This window comes from Fusarium subglutinans, assembly GCF_013396075.1.
Source record: "Fusarium subglutinans strain NRRL 66333 chromosome Unknown NRRL66333_c0000068, whole genome shotgun sequence".
In the NCBI taxonomy this organism is placed as follows: domain Eukaryota; kingdom Fungi; phylum Ascomycota; class Sordariomycetes; order Hypocreales; family Nectriaceae; genus Fusarium; species Fusarium subglutinans.
Window position 1 is genome coordinate 181,711 of NW_023502131.1, and position 19,968 is coordinate 201,678.

The 19,968-nt window shown below is 50.0% G+C and overlaps 7 protein-coding genes across 7 annotated transcripts; 4 read left to right on the forward strand and 3 right to left on the reverse strand.

Moving 5' to 3' along the window:
* Nucleotides 1-246: 246 nt before the first annotated feature.
* Nucleotides 247-1,038, forward strand: FSUBG_6542 (Isochorismatase domain protein; the record flags this gene model as incomplete). The annotated part of the gene is made up of 3 exons (XM_036684752.1): nt 247-280; nt 334-481; nt 534-1,038. 3 exons carry the CDS (start codon nt 247-249, stop codon nt 1,036-1,038), a joined length of 687 nt encoding a protein of 228 aa, XP_036537977.1.
* A 354-nt stretch (nt 1,039-1,392) lies between these two features.
* FSUBG_6543 (ubiquitin carboxyl-terminal hydrolase 19) lies at nt 1,393-3,301 on the reverse strand (the record flags this gene model as incomplete). The annotated part of the gene is made up of 2 exons (XM_036684753.1): nt 1,393-3,059; nt 3,109-3,301. 2 exons carry the CDS (start codon nt 3,299-3,301, stop codon nt 1,393-1,395), a joined length of 1,860 nt encoding a protein of 619 aa, XP_036537978.1.
* Nucleotides 3,302-4,966: 1,665 nt separating this feature from the next.
* On the reverse strand, nt 4,967-5,932 carry FSUBG_6544 (IAH1 Isoamyl acetate hydrolytic enzyme; the record flags this gene model as incomplete). The annotated part of the gene is made up of 4 exons (XM_036684754.1): nt 4,967-5,548; nt 5,598-5,722; nt 5,774-5,870; nt 5,927-5,932. 4 exons carry the CDS (start codon nt 5,930-5,932, stop codon nt 4,967-4,969), a joined length of 810 nt encoding a protein of 269 aa, XP_036537979.1.
* Nucleotides 5,933-7,122: 1,190 nt separating this feature from the next.
* On the forward strand, nt 7,123-12,646 carry FSUBG_6545 (u3 small nucleolar RNA-associated 10; the record flags this gene model as incomplete). Its single annotated transcript, XM_036684755.1, has 3 exons — nt 7,123-7,499; nt 7,553-11,693; nt 11,741-12,646. The coding sequence occupies 3 exons, from the start codon at nt 7,123-7,125 to the stop codon at nt 12,644-12,646; spliced, it is 5,424 nt and encodes a 1,807-aa protein (XP_036537980.1).
* A 1,201-nt stretch (nt 12,647-13,847) lies between these two features.
* Nucleotides 13,848-15,218, forward strand: FSUBG_6546 (NADH dehydrogenase; the record flags this gene model as incomplete). Its single annotated transcript, XM_036684756.1, has 1 exon — nt 13,848-15,218. One exon carries the CDS (start codon nt 13,848-13,850, stop codon nt 15,216-15,218), a length of 1,371 nt encoding a protein of 456 aa, XP_036537981.1.
* Nucleotides 15,219-15,670: 452 nt separating this feature from the next.
* FSUBG_6547 (thiamine-phosphate diphosphorylase) lies at nt 15,671-17,428 on the forward strand (the record flags this gene model as incomplete). Its single annotated transcript, XM_036684757.1, has 5 exons — nt 15,671-15,956; nt 16,024-16,159; nt 16,218-16,536; nt 16,594-16,805; nt 16,855-17,428. 5 exons carry the CDS (start codon nt 15,671-15,673, stop codon nt 17,426-17,428), a joined length of 1,527 nt encoding a protein of 508 aa, XP_036537982.1.
* A 168-nt stretch (nt 17,429-17,596) lies between these two features.
* On the reverse strand, nt 17,597-19,702 carry FSUBG_6548 (cercosporin resistance; the record flags this gene model as incomplete). The annotated part of the gene is made up of 5 exons (XM_036684758.1): nt 17,597-18,243; nt 18,299-18,576; nt 18,623-18,790; nt 18,843-19,439; nt 19,629-19,702. 5 exons carry the CDS (start codon nt 19,700-19,702, stop codon nt 17,597-17,599), a joined length of 1,764 nt encoding a protein of 587 aa, XP_036537983.1.
* Between the last annotated feature and the right edge of the window lie 266 nt (nt 19,703-19,968).

A 19,968-nucleotide genomic window follows, 5' to 3' on the forward strand; every position in this document is an offset into this window, starting at 1 on the left:
ACGTTCCTATTTTTGCTCATTTTCTTGGATTGATGAGTCCTCCCTTGATCTTCGTTCTACGATCTCGTTATGCAACTTCTCTCGACTGTCATTTCTCGACGTTGGTTATCTCGGCTGGCTATAGGTTCGCGGGCTGCGGCAGCAGGTATCAGTAATTCAGCAACATCAAGGTTGGCTAGCACATCTCTAGAAGGCACTGCCGTGTCTCGTCCTGCTCCTGGCTCTACGTTACACCAGATTCGCGCCATGTCTTCACCAGCGCAAAACGAGCTGCGGTTCAGTAAGTATCTGACCTAGTACTATGATCTGATATGGGCCGCAAACAAGGAACAGAGATGCTAACTTACGGCGGCCAGAGAACCCAAGGATCTTGTATGTATATCATTGCTTTCGATCTGGCAGAAGCATCTAATCAAGAGTGGTATAGCGTTTGCGATATTCAGGAAAAGTTTCGCCATGTCATTCACGAATTCGATAGCATGTATGGCAGCCCCAGTTCATTTGACGCCACTCAGCTAGCTAATCAACCTCAGCGTCCTCACCACCCAAAAGCTCCTCAAATTCGCAAACACTCTCTCCGTTCCCGTTGTAACCACGACCCAAACCTCAGCCAAGCTTGGTCCCACAGTCTCAGCTCTGGCGCAGCTCCTCCCCTCGTCACCACACGACAAGACACGTTTCTCCATGTCCATTCCCTCCATCACCGCCGATCTACCTCAGGGTTCCGAAATCGCTCTTGTCGGCATTGAGTCTCATATCTGCATTACCCAGACAGCGCTCGATTTGCGCGACGCAGGGCATAAGGTATATGTCATTGCTGATGGAGTATCGAGCTGTAATCCTCGCGAAGTCGACATTGCCCTCGATCGATTGCGTGCCGAGCCCGGAATCACGGTCACGTCGAGCGAGAGCTGGATGTATGAATGTGTGGGAGATTCGCAACATCCTGCTTTCAAGGGACTCATTGGTGTTGTCAAGGAGTCAATTGCAGACACCAGAAAGGTTTGGCAAGCCTTGCCTCCTGGATCCAAGATCTAAGCGTAGTGACATACATACTTTTTTAATGATAGATTAGACATACATTTGCATAGTACAAACATCATTGCTGTCAATTCCCCTTCTTTTCTTTTCTAGCAAAGCATCAAATCGCCCTTTGCCTCTATTTGTTTTCTTATTTTCTGTTTTGTTTTGGTTTGGTTTGTTTTGTTACATCAAGTCGCAGTCGTCGTTATCAATCCTGTTTAAGAAACCCGAATAACCGGATCATTGTGATGCTGCATTTCTTCGAGTCTGCCCATTCTTGGTCTCCATAGACTAGAGAGTGAACTTCAAGGGACATGAAAGTCTATACGACTGATAAAGAAAGGGCTAATGGCAAGCCATCCAAACACATTACTCGGAGCCCGCTGTTGTTTTGGCTTTGGATGTTGGTGTCATCCACGAGAATGCTGAAGCAACTCCTACAGGGTTGACAGACCTAGGCAGGGAATTGTTGCTATTGGCGTTGGTGTTGGCATTGCGACCATCGCGACTTGGAGGTGGAAGCGACTGTGACTGCGATTGCGTTTTGTGTTCGCTGCTCATACTCACCGCACGCTTAGCCTCCCATCTATTGGCAGGAGTGCCACCGTTCTCCCCAACGCTGACTTGACTCTTGCGTCGACCATCTCCCGGACCTTTGGACGAAGAGGCATCATAAGAAGAAACTGTCCTCGAGGCCGACTTCTGGGGCTTCAGAACTTTCATGTTGCGGCCTCGACCGGCAGGTTGATATCCACTCAATGAACCATCTCTGTGCGGGCCGTCCACTCCATTCCCTGATCCATGGCGCCATGATCCCCAAATCCCTGAAGTGGGTTCTCGTCTGGAGCCTTCGGGGGCGGAATGCTCAGCAGCGCGCTCCTTAGGACCTAGTTGGTCTCCGTTGGTGAGTCCACGAGACCTTCTCTCACTCTCAGCGCCGGACACACTGCCTCTGGAGCTGGGTCGCTTATTGAGAACCGCGTCAGTTGCCATTGGCGACATTTCGCTTCGAGACTCATAATCCTGCTGAGGAGCCTCCGTGTCAGTGATACTCTCCTGGCTGGCCTGGCTGAAATCCCCAGAGACGAAAGGAGCAGCGTTTGCATTCAACTTGGGCTTCTCTGGGACCATGTTGGTGGTGCAAATATTCCGAAACACGTTTTCATCCTCTGGTCGGACGAAGGGGACCTGAAGTCGCTCTCGCTCGTCGCCACGAAGGGTCATAGTATTCTGAGAAAATAAAATATCTGCGGAATGGGCTCTGAGAGCATCGCTACCCAAGTAGATTCGAATTGCTTTGCGATCTACGGCCTGAATAGGCTGCTCTGCCACTCCAAGGACCTCGAAAAAGACAGTGATTGAAGGAACAGGCCCGTGAGGGCTACTAGAGCGACTGCCATGATGTGTCACCACAGCCTCTGCAAAGTAGACATTCAACCTAACGCGATATGCACCGTCAACCTCGCGATGGATCTGATCTACAAGATCCAATTCTCTGAGGAGAGAATACTCAACCGTGGACTTTTGCGAACCACTGCAAACGTCGGCGTAGAGGAGTGTTGAATGGCCAAAGTTAGGGGTTAACCAACATCGAACGATCGAAGGGACAGTCCCGAGGACATAAAACGCCGCAGGGGGGCCAGGAATGTCGAACGAATCATCATCGTCGTCGCCAACAGCAAAGTTGTTATCAAGGCCCAAGCTGCTAGCCCGACCAGAAGCAATGGAGTGATGAGAGTGAACTGAATGTCCAGCAGAACTGTGTCGTCCATCCGACTTGTGAGATAAAGAACGCTCCATCATAAGGCCACTTCCGGGACGAACAGGGCCAAACTCCCCCGAATGACGATTACTTGGGCCTCCCCAACTGGATCCGTGCAGGGCGCTTTCGTCGAATCGAACACTATTAGCCCGCGAAGCAGCGCCTCGACGGACCGGCTCTTCCTCTGCTGGTCCAAGATGAAGAGACCCTAGGAGCTCCTCACCTTGCTCATCCAAGTCATCGAACATGTCATTGTGTGGAATGGAAACAGGTCCTAAAATCTGTAAGGGAATGATCAAAATGTCAACAGGCTGAGAACTCACCTGTTTGAGGTGTGCCACTCAAGACACCTGGAAAGGGAGAGTTCCAGACAGACTTCAATGCTGCATCATCCGCCTGTTTCTTTTCCAATCGAAGAAGCCGTTCAGCATGATTGCTCTGAGTATATTGTACTTGCTTCACTTCCATCTGCAGACTGTACAGATCTTCGCGAGAGACTGGAAATCTGGAATCCATTCCCAGGTCAGGTCTGATTAGACAATGATGTCCCAATTCTAGGTGCAGAGAACGCCGACTGACTGTAGATTGAGGGCTGGTGGCTCAACTAACAAGGATAGGAAGAGGTAAATCGAGAGACGGAGGGGACTTGGAGGCGCTAGTAGAGAAGGGCAGAACAGACAATGGCTTCAATCGTACAGCATGGGCTTTGATCCAGCACAACTATTTCGACAATAAAAACAATTGGCACTTCCGACCTCGATCCCCAGATAAGATTTAGTTCACGAGGTCCTCCCTCCCCGCCGCATCGCCTAGTGTAGACCACAGGGCCCTCGACAAGCAGAGTGCGATCTTGAGAATCGCCTGGTCGTGGTGAGTAGTGGCCTCAAATAGAACGGCTGGTAAGTAGTTTGGCGTTATGTTTGGTATTTGAGGATCGATGGAAAAGGTGCCCAGGTCGAGAATGCGACTTAGAATCGTGATAGTTGTGAATGTGACGATCGGTAAGGCGTGCTCGTTTGTTGGCGAGTGTTGCGAGGCAAACTACAGGCGAAAGAAAGTATCGTATTTGAAGAGGGCTAATAATATAGGCGTCACAGTTGATGGGAGATGGAAAGTAGAGAAATTGACCAGATTTGACGTAGGCTGGCCCTGATATGAACGGTAGGGGTTGGAGTTAGGTGTAAATCAATGTTGCAAAGCGGGCAGGAGGATCGTGGGTGGCTTTTGCAGAGGGGTAACGGTCGATATCGTGTGTTCGTAAGTTTGAGGGGAATGTTGGGGGCGTATTCGAGGTCGTAGAGGTACGTCAGGAGTTGAAAACAGGGGAATCATCAAAGGGTGAAGTCCGAAATGATGTTCAAATGGCACTGGTGTGGATTGAATTCAAGAAACAGACGGGAGCAACTTGAGCCTGAGTAGGTACGTTGGTAGTTGAGACAAAGGCTGGCGCGCTAACGTGGCGGTTCTTCTAGCGCCTGTGGCGTGTTGAAGTAACCCACTGTAAGCATTAAACGTCAGGGGGGATTAGCCACTAAAGGGAATACGATTGAAGGTTCCAGTCCCTTGAACTGTCGTCACTTGTACTCCGTATGTACAATCCATACTACTAAGGTGCTTAGTTTCATCAGGGAGCAGCAGCTGGAAAACTTCTGGCCCTGAACCAAGGTGCCAAAAATACTAGTAATTTACTCACCTAGAGGCCTAATGACGTAGTTAGATTACACTACAAGTAGGACTCTTTGTTATTTATGATAAAAGATCCCGGGCTTTCTAATATCTCCTAGATTTGGTTCCTTGCAACTATTCGTCTGAGGTAGGTACTAAGATAAGGTACCTTAGGCTGTGCCTATTCGAATAACACAGCATGCACCAATTTGTTAAATGACCATAGTCAGGATTCTCACTTCACACACAAGTGTTCTCTGGAATGCAGCACGCATATACCTTACATCCCATTTCCTGGGACAGAGGGGCTAGAGGGGTTACATTTCTGTACCTAAGGTACATTACCGTAGCACTTAGGTAAGGTGGGGCGTAATTGTCTCGGCATACCTCGAGCCACGCTCACCTCATTGCTGGAACATTGGGTCATATACAGAAGAAACTCTGCACAACTGTCTATTTTGACATTTTGTACTCAATCAGTGCCTTCGATGTCGAATGTCATAATATTCATCCCACCTAATCGCCAGTGTTCAGATTGGGCTTGAGCTCCAGCAGTTCTCGCCAATCTGGGATCACAAATCCCTTGCGATCATCGTCCGCGAGGCCGTGCCACTCCTTACCAATAAATGGCTTAAGGCTCTCATAGAATACCTGATAGCCAGATCCGCTCATATGGAGCCCGTCGTGAAGGAGAGTATCCAGGCCACCCTGCTTACCGTTCTCGGGGTCGCCTAGCCATGGTCCACCAGGGGTGTAATCGTCAGGAGTGAGGGAGATGGCCTTGTCCATCTGGGCCTTCCAGAGGTCGACCAGAATAACCCCAGGATTCTCTCGCGCGACCTCACGGGCCACCTCGGAGTAGGCAGCGCTGATAGCCGACTTGCGAACTGCTCCTTGGTGGCCATTCTCGATGGATCGGGGGGTTGTCTTGATCTCATCCAGGGGGGGAGGCGTCACCAGTAGAATCTGGGGCTTGTGGGCAGCGATACGCGGGTGGTTGATGATCTTGGTGAGGTTTTCCTTGTACCGATCTATAGGAACATGCTGCTTGGTGATAGCACCAGGAAGCACGGCATCATTTGCGCCAAACAGGAGAACCTGTTCATTTTTAGCCACACATTCTTTGCTTTGCATGGCGGTGCCGTACCAGATAGTCCATCTTAGGTGACGAGGCTGTACGCTCTGGAAAGATTTCAGGAAGATATCTCAGAGCGATGTCGGTGTTGAAACCCGAGTATCCGCGGTTCACGATATCCAAACGTCGAATGAAATCTGCAGCAAGTCAGGCCGTTTCCTATGCGGTCACTTATGTTGGATTCTCACCAGACTGGAGAGCAGCTTGGAAGGAGAACCCGTCCTGGATATCTGAGCATTGTTGGAACAAAGAGTCTCCGAAGAGAACGACCTGAGGAACTGTCGACTGTGATGTGTGAGCCTTTTCTTTTCGGCATGGACTGTAAGTTGAGCGTTGCTTACAGCCATTTTGAGACGTGGTACAAGTGTTTTGGTTTCGTTGAAGCTCTCGTCGTTACGGAAAACGTCAGCTTTAAGCTCTATCAGATAGAGAGACCTTGCGACCCTAACAGCCTCAATTGTGCGGTTAAATCGGTAGATTAGCAAGTCGCCAGAAACCTGCGGCTTAAATGTTCGTTTCTAACGGGCTTTGTCCCACCCGTCTTTTATGTGCGTGCTCCTCTGCACGTTGTGGGGGTTTCGAGCCAATAACATAGTATCTTTTTTAAGTCGAACAAGTCACATTCGAATGAGACATGTTTTATCTTTCCTTTCTATCTACATATGAACAATGCTTGGAAGTCTCAGCGAGCGGAATAGATATCTTTGAAAGCATCATTTGCCTGTTTATTTCTTCCTACCATCTTAAGGTCTTAACGAGTTGTGCCACATAATTAAGCAGTGTACTTGACAACTATTACAAACTAGTCCAATGAGATGTTGCAAAGACTCAGCCAGAACCATTTGGCAACCTTTCGAGGCCCTCGATAATTTATAGGTATCTACGGTATAGAATCTGATATCATGTCAGGGGAAGCAGAAACACTGAGGACCTCTTCTCTAAGTGATGAAAATACTTGGGTAAGTTCAAGTACAACTCAGTGGCAGTTTGTTTTAGCACTCCGATTTAATCGCAGAAGTTTCCTTCTCCCTAAGGCATAAGGATGGAGCCCATCGTTGATCCTTGCTTGCCCCCACGGTCGAGTCAATGTTCTGCTGGTCGATACAGCGAGTTGGACGGCGGGAGGGCCAGAAGAACATGGCTCCAACTACGGAATATAGTACAGGGAGCTGTGAGACCAACTCCGCCGAGAGTTAATATATTGGTCTACTCAAGAAAATAGTGGTGATGACAATAATCGTGTTTCCAATTCATATCTCGCATATCTACGGTACCTGAGCCAGAAAAGGTCCAGATAGGAATATTCCTCGTTTCCATCGTCTTAACGTACCTAGTACCATACTAAGATAGGTACTAACCTAGGTAGGTACTATGTGGGGTGGCTGTGGAACCCGTGCGTTTCTTATCGATAACAAAGTTCTTTCTGTAGTCGCCAAAATATTTTCAAACCTGCTGCACTCCAATGCTGCCAGTGACCATCTCATCGACATCCTTACGCCATCTACCGCCCAGAGTCTGAGTCGCAGCCCTTTAAATCATGGCGACTGCCCTCGCTACTCAATTGGCGCAGGTGGCTGCCAATTCGAAGTCCACTCTCAGCGTTAAGGCGCAAAAGGCTGCCCATTCCAAGTCGTTGATATGGGAACCTCGAATCGCTGCTACTCAGAGCTACCAAACTCTTTATACAACCTGCTTCCAGGGTTTTGAGGAGCTCTGTCAACTCGATGCTCGGTTCGCGCCCTTCCAGTCTACCATCTTCAGCGAGGAGAGTCAGAACCAAGATCGTACCCAGCTCACAGCTTCTGAGAATGAGGAACTGGACCGCCGGGTTGAAGCCTTCCTGCGTCTCGCGGGCAGTCGACTTCGGCTGATGCCTGCGATAAAGTCTATTGAGTGGCTCATTCGAAGATTCAGGTAAGGCCATGTATTCTGCAATTGGTGCGGGAAAGCAAACTAACCCTGCGAAGAATTCATGAGGAAAACACACAAGTTCTGTTGCTCACTTTCCTGCCTTACCATTCCATACCGGCCTTCGCTACCCTCCTTTCGATTCTGCCGAGCAAGATCCCTCACGATTTTCGCTTCCTCGACCCTTACATTCGCTCCGTCACATCGCCTCCCCGACATGTCTTGGTCCGCGAGGCTATTCAGCACCCTTCATTTTTGACTCTCGTATCCGAGTACACCCTCGAATCATGTCGGATGCAGTACAACTATCCCGCCTTGGTGTCATTCTGGGCCGGCATCATGACAGAGGCCGTCAGTGGTATCCTAGACAAGACGAGATCAGGCCGAGCTGCAGTTCAGAGCGAGAATGACCAGGCCTTGCTTCATCGACTGGGACCTGTCTTTGCTGAGTCCTTGGTCATGAAGAAAGTCCCTAGTATTCAGATTGCTTCATACATGGCGATCGCAGTGTTTGTCGCCAAGGGCAACCTTGAGGACAACGCCGTCACTGCATTCATGGACCAGACGGTTTATGGCTGGACTAACGACACAGTGCGGCCTGCTCTGGTTTGTCTGGCTATCTTGGCACAATACCGTTCTGCGAAGCAAATGAGCAGCAAGACCACAAAAGCGCTCATGAAGGTCACAGATATTGGAAAGCTACTTGTAGAGATCGGCCAAGAGCGGCGGGTGGACAAATTAGCAAATGGTCTATGTCTTGCATTGATAGAGAGACTTACCAAAAAGGGCGACGCTCGAGGTTTGGCGACTATTATCACTATTCTCAGCAGCTCGGTCCTCAAGGACAAACAAATCGCTGTAATTTTTAAGTCTCTTATCTTGACTGCGCATCGACTTAGCGATGATAATGACGAGGACGGCGCACTTCGACGGGAATTGGGTTCAGCACTGATTGCTCTGTCTCAGAGTGCCGGCAAATCTGGCGACACTATCCAATCGGTTATCGAAGAAGTCAAGTTCGATATTGAGGAGCTTGAGATGAAGCTCGACCTTTCATTCCGCTCTCGGCGACTCCCCGACTCGACCAAAGACGATACAGAGATGGGCAATGGAAATAATGAAAAGAATGTACCGCAAGATTTGGGTTCGTTGCTCGAGGAACTTTCCAGCCGGTCCGAATCGCTCTCACCTTGTCTCGTGCCTCAACCTGGCGAGATCTTTGACGAATTCAGTCATATCTTCTTTTCTGTTGTTTCTCACAGCTCGCAAAATCAGGGCTTGCTTTCCGAATTCGATCTCAACCCCAAACTTCACCGACAAACCGCTTTCAAGGACTGCACGTACTTCAGTTTCTTTATTCGCATCTGGAGTGGTCCCTACCCAGCCTTAGCTCGTGTTGCAGCTCTGGACATGACTAAGAAAAGGTTAAAAGTTGGTGATGCTGGAAAAGCCGATCTCCAGGCTCTTCTTCCCTACTGTATCTCGGCACTCAGCGATCCTTCGAAGCGCGTCCGTCAAGCCGCGGCCGACCTAATCACTGTCCTTACTGGTCTATACACTCCTCCAGTTCCTTCTACGGGATTCGACCTCTGGGGTCAACAGAGCCTCTACGGAAAGTCCAAAGAAATAATGTCACTACCATCTGATGTTGTCACCAAGGTTCTGCATCTTCAGATTCTTCCTACCGTTGAGGAGTGTGTCATGGACCCTGAACATATCACTGCCGTCCTTCGTACCGCAATTGAGCAAGGCAAATACCAGTCCAAGCCGAACCCTGCATTGGATAAGAAGGACCACTTGTCTCAACCTGGAAGACTATCTTTCCTTCAGTTTCTGGCCTCACACATCGTCAACACACCATTGATTCTGGTAAAGAGTAGGTTGCTGAAGACCGTCAACGAAGTCCGAGGCGTCAGTACCACGACAAGAACGCAACTTCTACTCCCTGTTTTGCAATGGTGGGCAAGTCTAAGCGAGGATGAGGCAGCTAAGCTCTGCAGCGCAGAACGCCTAGAAAAGTCAGATATGGACAATTGTTTTGTTGATGTTGTAGTGCCAAACGACGTCGCAGGCTTAGAGTTCTTCCTGGAGTTTCTCAGAGATCCAGACCAAAGAGAAAAGGCTGATCTTATTCGTGCAACTTTCACTCGCATGAAGAAGATGTGGTCTTCCATGAAGCCTAATGTCAAGTCAACGGCTGCCGATCAGTTGCTGGAGATCTCCCAGGAATCAGCAGTCTCAGCAGACAGCAAATCAGTTGTTTCTGCAGAGGCGGCTGACTTTTTAAGGAACGTGCGACTCACCACCGATATTCTTCATGACTTCCTTGAGTCGATACAGACTGGAACGAAGATGGTCACCGAGCCTCCACCCAATAAGCGCCGCCGAACTAGCTCTTCTGGAGCCGACCGTGGTCTCATCACTCAGGTTACTCCTGAACTCAGCCAGTCGCTGCGAAAGGTCACATTCGTTCTGCAGCTAGTCGAGAATTCAGACCCAGTTGAGCATCCCGAGCTCTTGGATGGCCTGTTTACTGCCCTCTCTGAGCTCCAGCACTTTAGAACAGTCGTCGGATCCGAGCTCGGCTACCTACAAAACCTCATCCTTCGAAGTCTCTTGGCCATGATGCCAGCTTACAAGGCGAATAAGAAGCTCACGATAGACAGCTCTGGTGGGTACGGAGATTTGCTTGTTAACTGCATCCAAAGATCTTCAAGTCCCGTTGTTCAGAATGCTGCCCTGCTCCTGATTGCCAGTCTGGCCACGACCGCGCCGAACTTGGTGCTGCATAGTGTCATGCCCATTTTCACCTTCATGGGCACCTCGGTACTTCGCCAAAGCGACGACTACTCTGCCCATGTTGTGTCTCAGACTATCAAGGAAGTTATTCCTCCACTAATCAACTCTCTGCGTCAGGGGCAGAAGAGCCCCATCGCTGGTGCCTCTGATATTCTTGTCAGCTTCACAACGGCATACGAGCACATCCCCACTCATCGACGACAGGGGCTGTTTGTTGCCCTCGTCGAGACTCTCGGCCCACAAGACTTCCTCCACGCTCTTATCAGTATGCTGGTTGATCGATACGGTGCGAGTGACGCTCTGCTGCAATTCATTATCGAGTTATTGAACCACTTCAGCATCCCAACACAACTCGAATCGCTCGTCAAGCAGCTTGACCTTATTGCTGACCTGTTCAAGGCAAAGCCTGGCATATCTCTCGTCCTCCTCGGTGTCACTGACGAGACTGAAGACAAAAACAAGGATGTCGAAGCCATTGCCCTCCGACAACTATCAGCCTTCCCTAGCTTCTTAGCTAATAAGAAACTCAGAGCGCAGATCGGAGGTTTGATGGAGAAGGATGATATGGAGGCATCGAGATTGAGGGAGCTCTATGCCACACTTCTTGAAAACATCCTTGTTCTAGCTGATACGGTCAAGACGAATAAAACTCTCCATGGCCGCTGCGGACAGGCTCTCTCCAATCATCTCAACTTATTGTCAATTGGAGAGTTTATCAAGGCTGTGGAGAACCTGCTCGATAGACCTGACATGGGACTGCGGCAAAAGGTCCTACGAGCTCTTGAGGTTCGGGTGGAACAGGAGAGCAACACCGACCCAGCATCAAGGACTGTCTTGCTTGCTTTCCTTCCTCAGCTTACGGCCGGTATCAGAGAGTCGACAGATATGCGATACAAGCACACCGCTGTCACATGCGTTGACAAGATTGCCGAAAAGTATGGAAAGAAGGACATCGAGGCTGTTGTGGCAGCAGCTACAACAATTGCTGGCGAGCACTGCTTGGGGCAGTCTGAGGAGCGGCTCCGAGTTATGGCTCTCTTGTGCCTTACCTCGCTCGTGGACGTACTGCAAGACGCCATCGTACCCGTTCTGCCGAGCGCAATCCCGCAGGCTGTCGAGTACCTAGCCGAAAGCTTGGGGAGGGATGCTCGCGATGAGGAACTTCATGTTGCTTGTTATGGATTCATCAGCGCTCTGGCTCAGCACCTTCCATACATGCTTTCAACATATGTTGATCGCATTCTGGAAGTCTCCAACAGATCGGCCGAGATCGAATTGGATGATGATACGAAGGAAAGCCGTGTCGATTGTCTTCACTTCCTGGCTAAGCAACTTGAGGCGAAGGAGATTTTCTCGGCTCTGGACCGAAACTGGGATAGTGCCAGAAGTGCCGGCTTTTCTGTAAGTTTGATAATCACTGTGAGTATGAAAGTTGCTAACTTTTACAGGCTGTTGCTGAATATCTTGATGTTCTCGGCTTGGCCATTGACAAGCACTCCAAGTCTGGCATTTCCAAGAATGCCACGCTACTATCAAGCATCCTCACAAAGGTCTTTGATCTGCGACGACAGGAGCGTGCCAATGGTGAGATTGGTGAGCAAGATCTTTTGAGGCTCAGTGCTCTTGACGCCAGCACCAACGACAAGGCGTTGAAGATGATCTACAAGCTCAACGATGCGGCATTCCGACCCGTCTTTGTTCAGCTTATGGAGTGGTCAAGCTCCGGATTGTCGAAGAGCGACCGAGTGGGACGCTCGCTGCGTCAATACAGTGTCTATGGATTCCTTGAGGCATTCTTTGGCACTCTTAAATCGATCGTTACCAACTACGCTACATACATTGTCGAGGATGCAGTCAAGATCTTGAAGTCGGTGGATCTGAAGAGCCCAGAGGAGAGACAACTCTGGTCAAGGGTACTACGGACCCTGGCCAACTGCTTCGAGCACGATCAGGATGACTTCTGGCAGGCTCCGGCCCACTTTAGCGCCGTTGGACCGGTCCTGATGGAGCAGTTCTCACATGCTGGTACGGTGGAGGTGACGGAGGAGCTCATCCCAACAACAGTGGAGCTGGCCTCGGCGGCAGATTCACAAGCTCACCAGAAGGAGCTCAACTCTGCCCTCCTGAAGCACCTGCGATCCGAGTCTGCGGCAGTGAGACTTGCCGCGGTCAAGTGTGAGCAGGCACTGACAGATCGTCTTGGCGAAGAGTGGCTGTCTATGCTGCACGAGATGCTGCCTCGCATTAGCGAGTTGCAGGAGGACGATGACGAGGTAGTTGAACGGGAGACGCACAGATGGATACTCAAGATTGAGGGAGTGCTAGGAGAGAGTTTGGACGCAATGTTACAATAGACAAAAGGAGAGAAATAATTAACAGCATGAGGTGGAGGAAGGGAGGGAGGGAGGGAGGGAGGGGGCAGGACTGGAGTCGGCCTTTGAGGAGCTGGGAATGAGCATGCGATGACGTAGAAAAGTTACACCAGCATGAGCTATTAGAGGTTTACTAAGTATGCAGAATGGAGAAGCTTGATTTGTTAGCATTAAACAAGGCTGATATGCTACATAGTATGTGTGACATGTGAGAATATGCTTGAGTATGTAGGACCGTGCTGTGTAGCAAGGAAGGGCATGTGAGTCAAATGGTGGAAGAAATTTCTATGGTATCGGACAGCCGGGTCTTGGATATCACAGATTCCGGGGACACGGATCAGTCCGCGACCGTGAGTCCAAGCTCGTGAGCGGAAAACTTTCAAGGTGAGTAAGAAGATGTAAGGGGACGGCTCCGATGAATTATCGTTGGCGGAGTGTTCACCGGGAGGACCGGGGGTCCCAGACGCAAGTACCGACTACAGGGAAGCCCCTCGTAGTAGATCGTCCAGAAAGGGTATCAGGTACAAACAAGGCTTAGTACTAGACCTAGCTACCTACTTAACCTATGACATCGAGTAAAACACTACCTTACCTAGGTACGTATGTAGCTGAAGATGATGGTGACGATGGATTGATATATAGCTACTTAGGTAGTCTAATAAGTTGCTCCTTAAATAGCACCAACGCCCGCTTAGTTACGGCTTTTATAATACATTCAGTAAATCCCAGTCAACGTTTGTTGAATACTCACTCATCATCACTCTATCTCGGTTCTTCTTATCCTAGTGGAGGCAGCTAGAGAAACACCCACTTGACTTACACGGCGAGACTTGCGGTACCGCAAACCCACGGTCAAGATATTCTGTTGTTTATACTATCTACAAATCTGCATCATCAAGGACTCATTGGCTAGCGTTTCCGTTATACTACGGGTTTTCTAGTCACGCGAAATTAGGAGTTACGCCATGATCGGACTCGGTCTGGGGCGTAGGAGGACAGAACATCGTTTGGTGGTGAAATTGGGAAGAGTCACTTGCAAGAGACTGGCCAGTACAGTGACACAAGAAGGTGAGTGCGGTAACTTGCTATGGGGTCAATTGGCTTGTGCTTTTGCCTCTGCGCCTTAAGAGACTTGAATGGCCTCGGAGCGAGCACCTCATCTTCTGTCACCACCCTAACTAACATGAGCTTTCTCTCAGGACCGAAAGAGCGCATCGTCGTTCTCGGTTCGGGCTGGGCTGGATACGCTCTGGCAAAGGCAATATCTCCCTCTCAAGCCTCTCGAATTCTCATCTCTCCTCGCTCTCACTTCGTCTTCACTCCCCTTATCGCCTCAACCGCTGTTGGCACTCTCGAGTTCCGTGCTGCCGTTGAGCCCTGTCGTAAACTCGGTCTTACAGAGTTCCACCAGGCTTGGGCTTCTGATATTGACTTTGCCAGCAAGACCATCACCGTTGAAGCTAACCAGCGTGATGGAGTCACGGCTCGCTCGGGCAAGGATCTGTTGAAGGGCCTCGAGTTCCAGGTCCCGTATGATAAGCTTGTAGTGGCCGTCGGGTGCTACAGTCAGACTTTTGGCGTGGAGGGTGTCAAGGAGCATGCATGTTTTCTAAGAGATGCTACAGATGCCCGAACAGTACGTCTAAAAGTGCTGCAGAAGTTCGAGCAGGCTTCTCTGCCCAGTACAAGCGCAGCTCAGAGGAAGCGACTGCTTCATTTTGCGGTTGTAGGTGGCGGCCCTACAGGTATCGAATACGCGGCCGAGCTTCACGATCTCATACACGAAGACTTGTCCAAGCTGTATCCCGAACTAATGCCTCACGTTGCCATCACCATCTACGACATCGCACCAAAGGTTCTCCCTATGTTTGATCGCAATCTGGCCGCATACGCCACAAACATCTTCAGCCGTGCAGGCATCAAAGTCAAGACCGAGCATCACCTCGAGGGCATTCGACGAGACGACGATGTTCTCCTAATGCGTATCAAGGAGGAACCTGAAGAAGTCGCAGCAGGCGTTGTCGTCTGGAGCACGGGTCTCATGCAGAACCCTCTGGTAGGCAAGTTAGTCGGACGAGAGGTGGAGGGCATGGGAAAGATCGCAAAGAACAGCAAAACAGGCGGCTTCGCTGTTGATTCCCACCTTCGAGTCCAGGTCGAAGCCCAAGACTCCAACGGCAAACAAATCACCAAGACACTCCCGGGCGTCTACGCAATTGGGGACTGCGCCAATATCCAAGGCGAATCACTTCCCGCCACTGCACAAGTTGCAAGTCAACAGGCTACATATCTCGGCAAGAGATTCAACGCTGGGACGTCTTCTCAGGGGCCTCCGACGGCTCCCTTTCACTTCCGTAACTGGGGTACAATGGCGTATCTTGGAGGTTGGAGGGCTATTCATCAAAAGGGCACTGATGAGCTCAAAGGCCGAGCGGCGTGGATTCTGTGGCGGACGGCGTATTTGACCAAGAGCATGAGTCTAAAGAATAAGCTCATGATTCCGTTTTACTGGTTGGTTACATGGATTTTTGGTCGAGATATCTCGAGGTTCTAAGGCGATTGATCACTGGAGGGATGGTTGGATAGTTGAGACAATTCCCTTTCCAGCAATAAAAGTGACGTCTCGAGGTTGCTTTGCTCAACCAACATTTCAAGCAGATGCATTCCATTGTTCTAGTCGAAAACGAAGTGAGGTGCTGCCAAGTCTTGAGCTCACAGACAGTTATACAATTCATTGCCCTGCCTACCCTATGTCACTGTAACTCATCAATCATCTCACCACCCTTTTACCTCACAACTTTGTAAGTAATATCGCTCACTCCACCCTCACCCTTCCAAATATCTTTCCTTTTCGCAAAAAAACACAACTTTAATTGGCAAATAGCAATAGAAGCATAAGCCCAAACAGAGTTGACTATATGCAAGTCTCCACTCCCAGCCATACCGATTAATCTACCAGACACTAACCCCGCCAAAGCCATTCATCTGATTTCATCACCATCAACCATGGCCAAGCCCGCAGTCAACTACGGCCTATACTTGGTCACAGACTCAACACCAGACATTCTTGGCCATCGCAGCCTTGAACAAGTAGTTGAGGCTTCTTTGCGAGGCGGTGTCACCATCCTTCAATATCGGGACAAGCACAGTGAGCGCTCAGTCGCTGTAGACACAGCCAAGAAGCTACACGCCATTGCCCGTCGTTACAATGTCCCCCTTCTCATCAATGATCGTGTGGACATTGCCGCTGAGATAGACTGTGAGGGTGTGCATATTGGACAGGATGATATGGGTATGTTATGTTGATCTTTCTCACTGCCTAGGTACCTATCAAAATATGATCTGATCATTTGTAACAGCATATGAAGAAGCAAGAAAACTTCTTGGCCCCAACAAAATCATTGGCGTGACCGCAAGTTCAAAGGAAGAAGCTCTCAAGGCCTGCGAGGCCGGTGCTGACTACCTCGGTATCGGAACTGTCTACTCAACTCAGACGTGAGTGATATACAAGCATTCATTATGTGACTCACATCAGCCCCTGACATGCCATCAGCAAAAAGGACACAAAATCTATCATCGGCCCCTCGGGAGTCCGGGATATTCTCTCAGCCCTATATGATGCTGGCTATGGCTCCGTCCCTACTGTCTGTATAGGCGGTATCAACGCCAGCAACACTGCCCCTGTTCTCGCTGCAGCCGGGTCCCCCTCCAAGTCTCTCGACGGTGTTGCTGTAGTGAGCGCTCTCATCGCTGCTCCCGAGCCAGCTACCGTTGCTCGCGATCTCCTCGGTAAAGTCATCGTCGCCAAAATCCCCGAAGTTATCAAGGCCGTAGCCGACAAGACGCCCCTTTCTCATAACATGACCAACTTGGTGAGTACAGCTCGGTTCATGTGATGACCACGTTAAATTCTCATGCTAGAAATTCAGGTCGTTCAGAACTTTGCCGCCAATGTGGCTCTTTGTGTTGGGGCAAGCCCCATCATGGCCAACTACGCGGAAGAAGCTGCTGATCTTGCCAAACTTGGAGGTGCTCTTGTGGTCAACATGGGCACCGTCACTCCCGATGGACTCAAGAACTATCTCCAAGCCATCGAGGCCTACAACGAAGCTGACAGACCTATAGTCCTTGATCCTGTCGGGTAAGCCTCCAAAATACCATCAATTAATCAACTGTACTCATTTTTTCAGCGCTGGTGCTACCACCGTCCGTCGCAATGCCGTCAAGACTCTTCTCGATGCTGGGCATTTTACCGTCATCAAGGGCAATGAGGGTGAGATTCAGACTGTAGCGGGCGCCACAATTACACAACGGGGCGTCGACTCAACCTCTTCCCTCACTTTTCCCCAAAAGGCATCCCTTGTACGCTCCATCGCCTTGCACCGGCATACTGTCGTCATACTCACAGGCGCCACCGACCTTGTAAGTGACGGAACTCGTACTATAGCCATCAGCAATGGACATCCCTATCTTGGCGAAGTCACAGGCACTGGATGCACTCTTGGCACAACAGTCAGCGCCATGGTTGCTGCGTACGGCGCTGACCCTCTTCTCGCTGCTGTTGCCGCGACTGTCATGTTTGGGCTCGCTGCTGAGCTCGCCGCTGAGAGGAAGGAAGTCCGTGGACCAGGCTCATTTGTGCCGACATTCCTTGATGAGTTGTACAATATCCGAAAATCAACTGCCAAGGGTGACCTGCGGTGGCTGACTATGGCCAAGGTCAAGGCAGTTGAAGTTGATATCGATGTCGTTCCAGGTGAATGAAGCTCGCCAGACAAGAACTGAAAATGGCTGAATAGATAACAAAGAAAACTCCATCTATCTTGAACAAGCTTACTTTATGCCACCTAAAAGAGAAAGGGCATTGTTGAGTAGCACAACGACCCAATGCCACGATATTGATACGACCTTCTTCACCGACTTCGTAAGGCGTCAAGTCGACTCATTCAAGACACCAGGATCACCAATAATGTTCCATACATTATAACCTCTCGTAGCCGCCGCTTGCCAAAAGTCCGTTCCTGAATCATCCATCAAGAAGTCTTGACTGAAGTCTACGAGATCAGCGTTGCCAGATCCCGTAAGTAGACGCTGTCTCTCAGCCTTGACCAAATCTCTCACTGACTTCAGCTGCTTCACAAGTCTCTCGAAAGGATCTGGTGGAGGCGCGGGTGTAGCTGCTGTCGTCCCCCCGGGGGTCGGAGTACCTAGCATGTTGCCGTGTTTGCGGCGCCCCACGATGATGTCCAGATCCTGGGCTTGCTGGCTCATCACCTCTACCATGTCAAGCTCTGCGTGTATCTGGGCAAGGTTCCACCCAGGTAATTGGAGTGTTACGACCTTGATGCCAACAATGATAGTGTACACAAGTTCAGACGCACTCATACACAGAAAACGTGGGCGTTCCATTTCTCGATGATCGAACCGGATATCGAAAAAGGTCTTAAGAGATCGGACACAAGCCCAGAGAAGTTGGAGCCGGTCGGTTAGAGGAAGATAGGATGCTGCAGAGTGTTGGTCCGAGACGGCGATCTCATAGAGGAGCACCTCGGCTACGTTTACATGGGTCTTGAGATTATCTAAATCATAGTGAGCGCTAGACGATCGGAATGGGGTGACATAAATTGTACATACCGTTATCAGCGAACCGTGGGCCAAGATTGTCTTTGTACAGCTGTAACTGTTCCTCAAACGACCGCACTACCATTGCCAATGGTAGTTTGCTGGCGGTCTGGCTTAGATTCTCCGCTGACATTGTGATAGATATGGACTGTGCCAGCTGCTGAATGCGCACCAGCTTTATCAAGTACTCATCAGAGGGGTACTGCATAGTTCTCTCAAGAACTCTGCAGCACATTTCCAGATGGCTGGTATTCATAAGGACATCAGGCCGCTTGTTCGCTGTGAACACTCTAATCCACGTCAGAAAATCGCGGAATGAAGGTGCGTAGTTCTTACAAGGTATTAAGGTAATAAGTACCAGCATAAACTCTCATATGATCAAGATTGCGATCAGATTCTTCTCCTTGAAGGCTCGTATCTTCCGTGAACCTCAAATTTACGCATATAGCTCTAGCAAGGAACAGCAGATTCGTTACTTGAGAGCCCTTCAACGCATAGTGAAACCTGCGACAAGTTAGGGGCGTGCTAACGAAACAGTCGCCATATCAGTACATACCATGCCACCAGCATTTGCAAGCTCTGGAGTAGATCCAGACTGTTAAGGCCGTCTACGACAGCTGCTCGCCCAATCTCAGCTAGTAACTCTTGGCCAAGCTTAACCTGTCTAGCTCCATCAAGAAACAACCCTACCATCATGACAGCCTTCCACAGGAATGGCCGATGCTCACGTAGCTCCAGGGCTGTCATATGCCCAGGAACACACACAAACGGAAATAGACATGAATGGATTGTCCTATAGCCGTTGAGAAGTAGCTCCGCTTCACGGGGCGTGGGCCACCAGGAGTCCCATGGCCGTGTCTTGTTCGGGGCTGATGGTGGAGGATGTTGACCGGGGGTATTTTCAATTCCCGGCTTTAAGGGAAACAAGTGGTTGAAACCCCAGGCATCAGATTTGGCCAACAGCTCTGAGCGTTTCTCACTCGTCGAAGGTGGAGGCGAAGAGCCCTCTTCTTCTGAAGACTCGCGCCTTACGTGCGAGGACAGCTCTTCAAGGCGTTTCTCCAAAGCTGCTATCTTGGATAGCTTTGGGCTTCTACGGGGCCGGGCCGGAGCCGGAGTTTGGTTAACACATGGCTTGTCTAGTCGATGGCACCTTGAAAGTTGAGACTCTGATGTCAGCAGCTGTACCTAATCACAAACTTACAGGTGTGTATGCACTCAAATAGACGGGGTTTGGGACAAACGCAACCAACACAAGCCATGAACAACACCATCCTCAAAAGAACCAATTACTGTAACTTACCTGTCGCATTTGAGGCTTCCCAGAGGTCCAGGGACGCACCTTGCCTTAGCTTTAGCGCATGTTGTACAGGCCTTGGGTCCCTTGTTCTTAGCCTGAGTAGAGTTGGGGTTCATATTGTCATTACTGAGTTGTCTGATTCTTGTTAGTCTCACAGAAGCAGGAAAAGCGGTTTGCAAAAAGGAGACGGAGTTGAAAACGGCGTCGATATCCCAGACACTGAACGACATTCTCTGGACCCCTGTCATTTGGGTTGTCGTTTGACTGGTCTAAGGCTGGCAGGATGCAGGGATCTTGTCCCCAAGACGGAGACGGACCACGAAATCTCACCGGGCCTCCGCCTTATGGACACGGCACCGATCATTCAGCTCTCCACCAACCT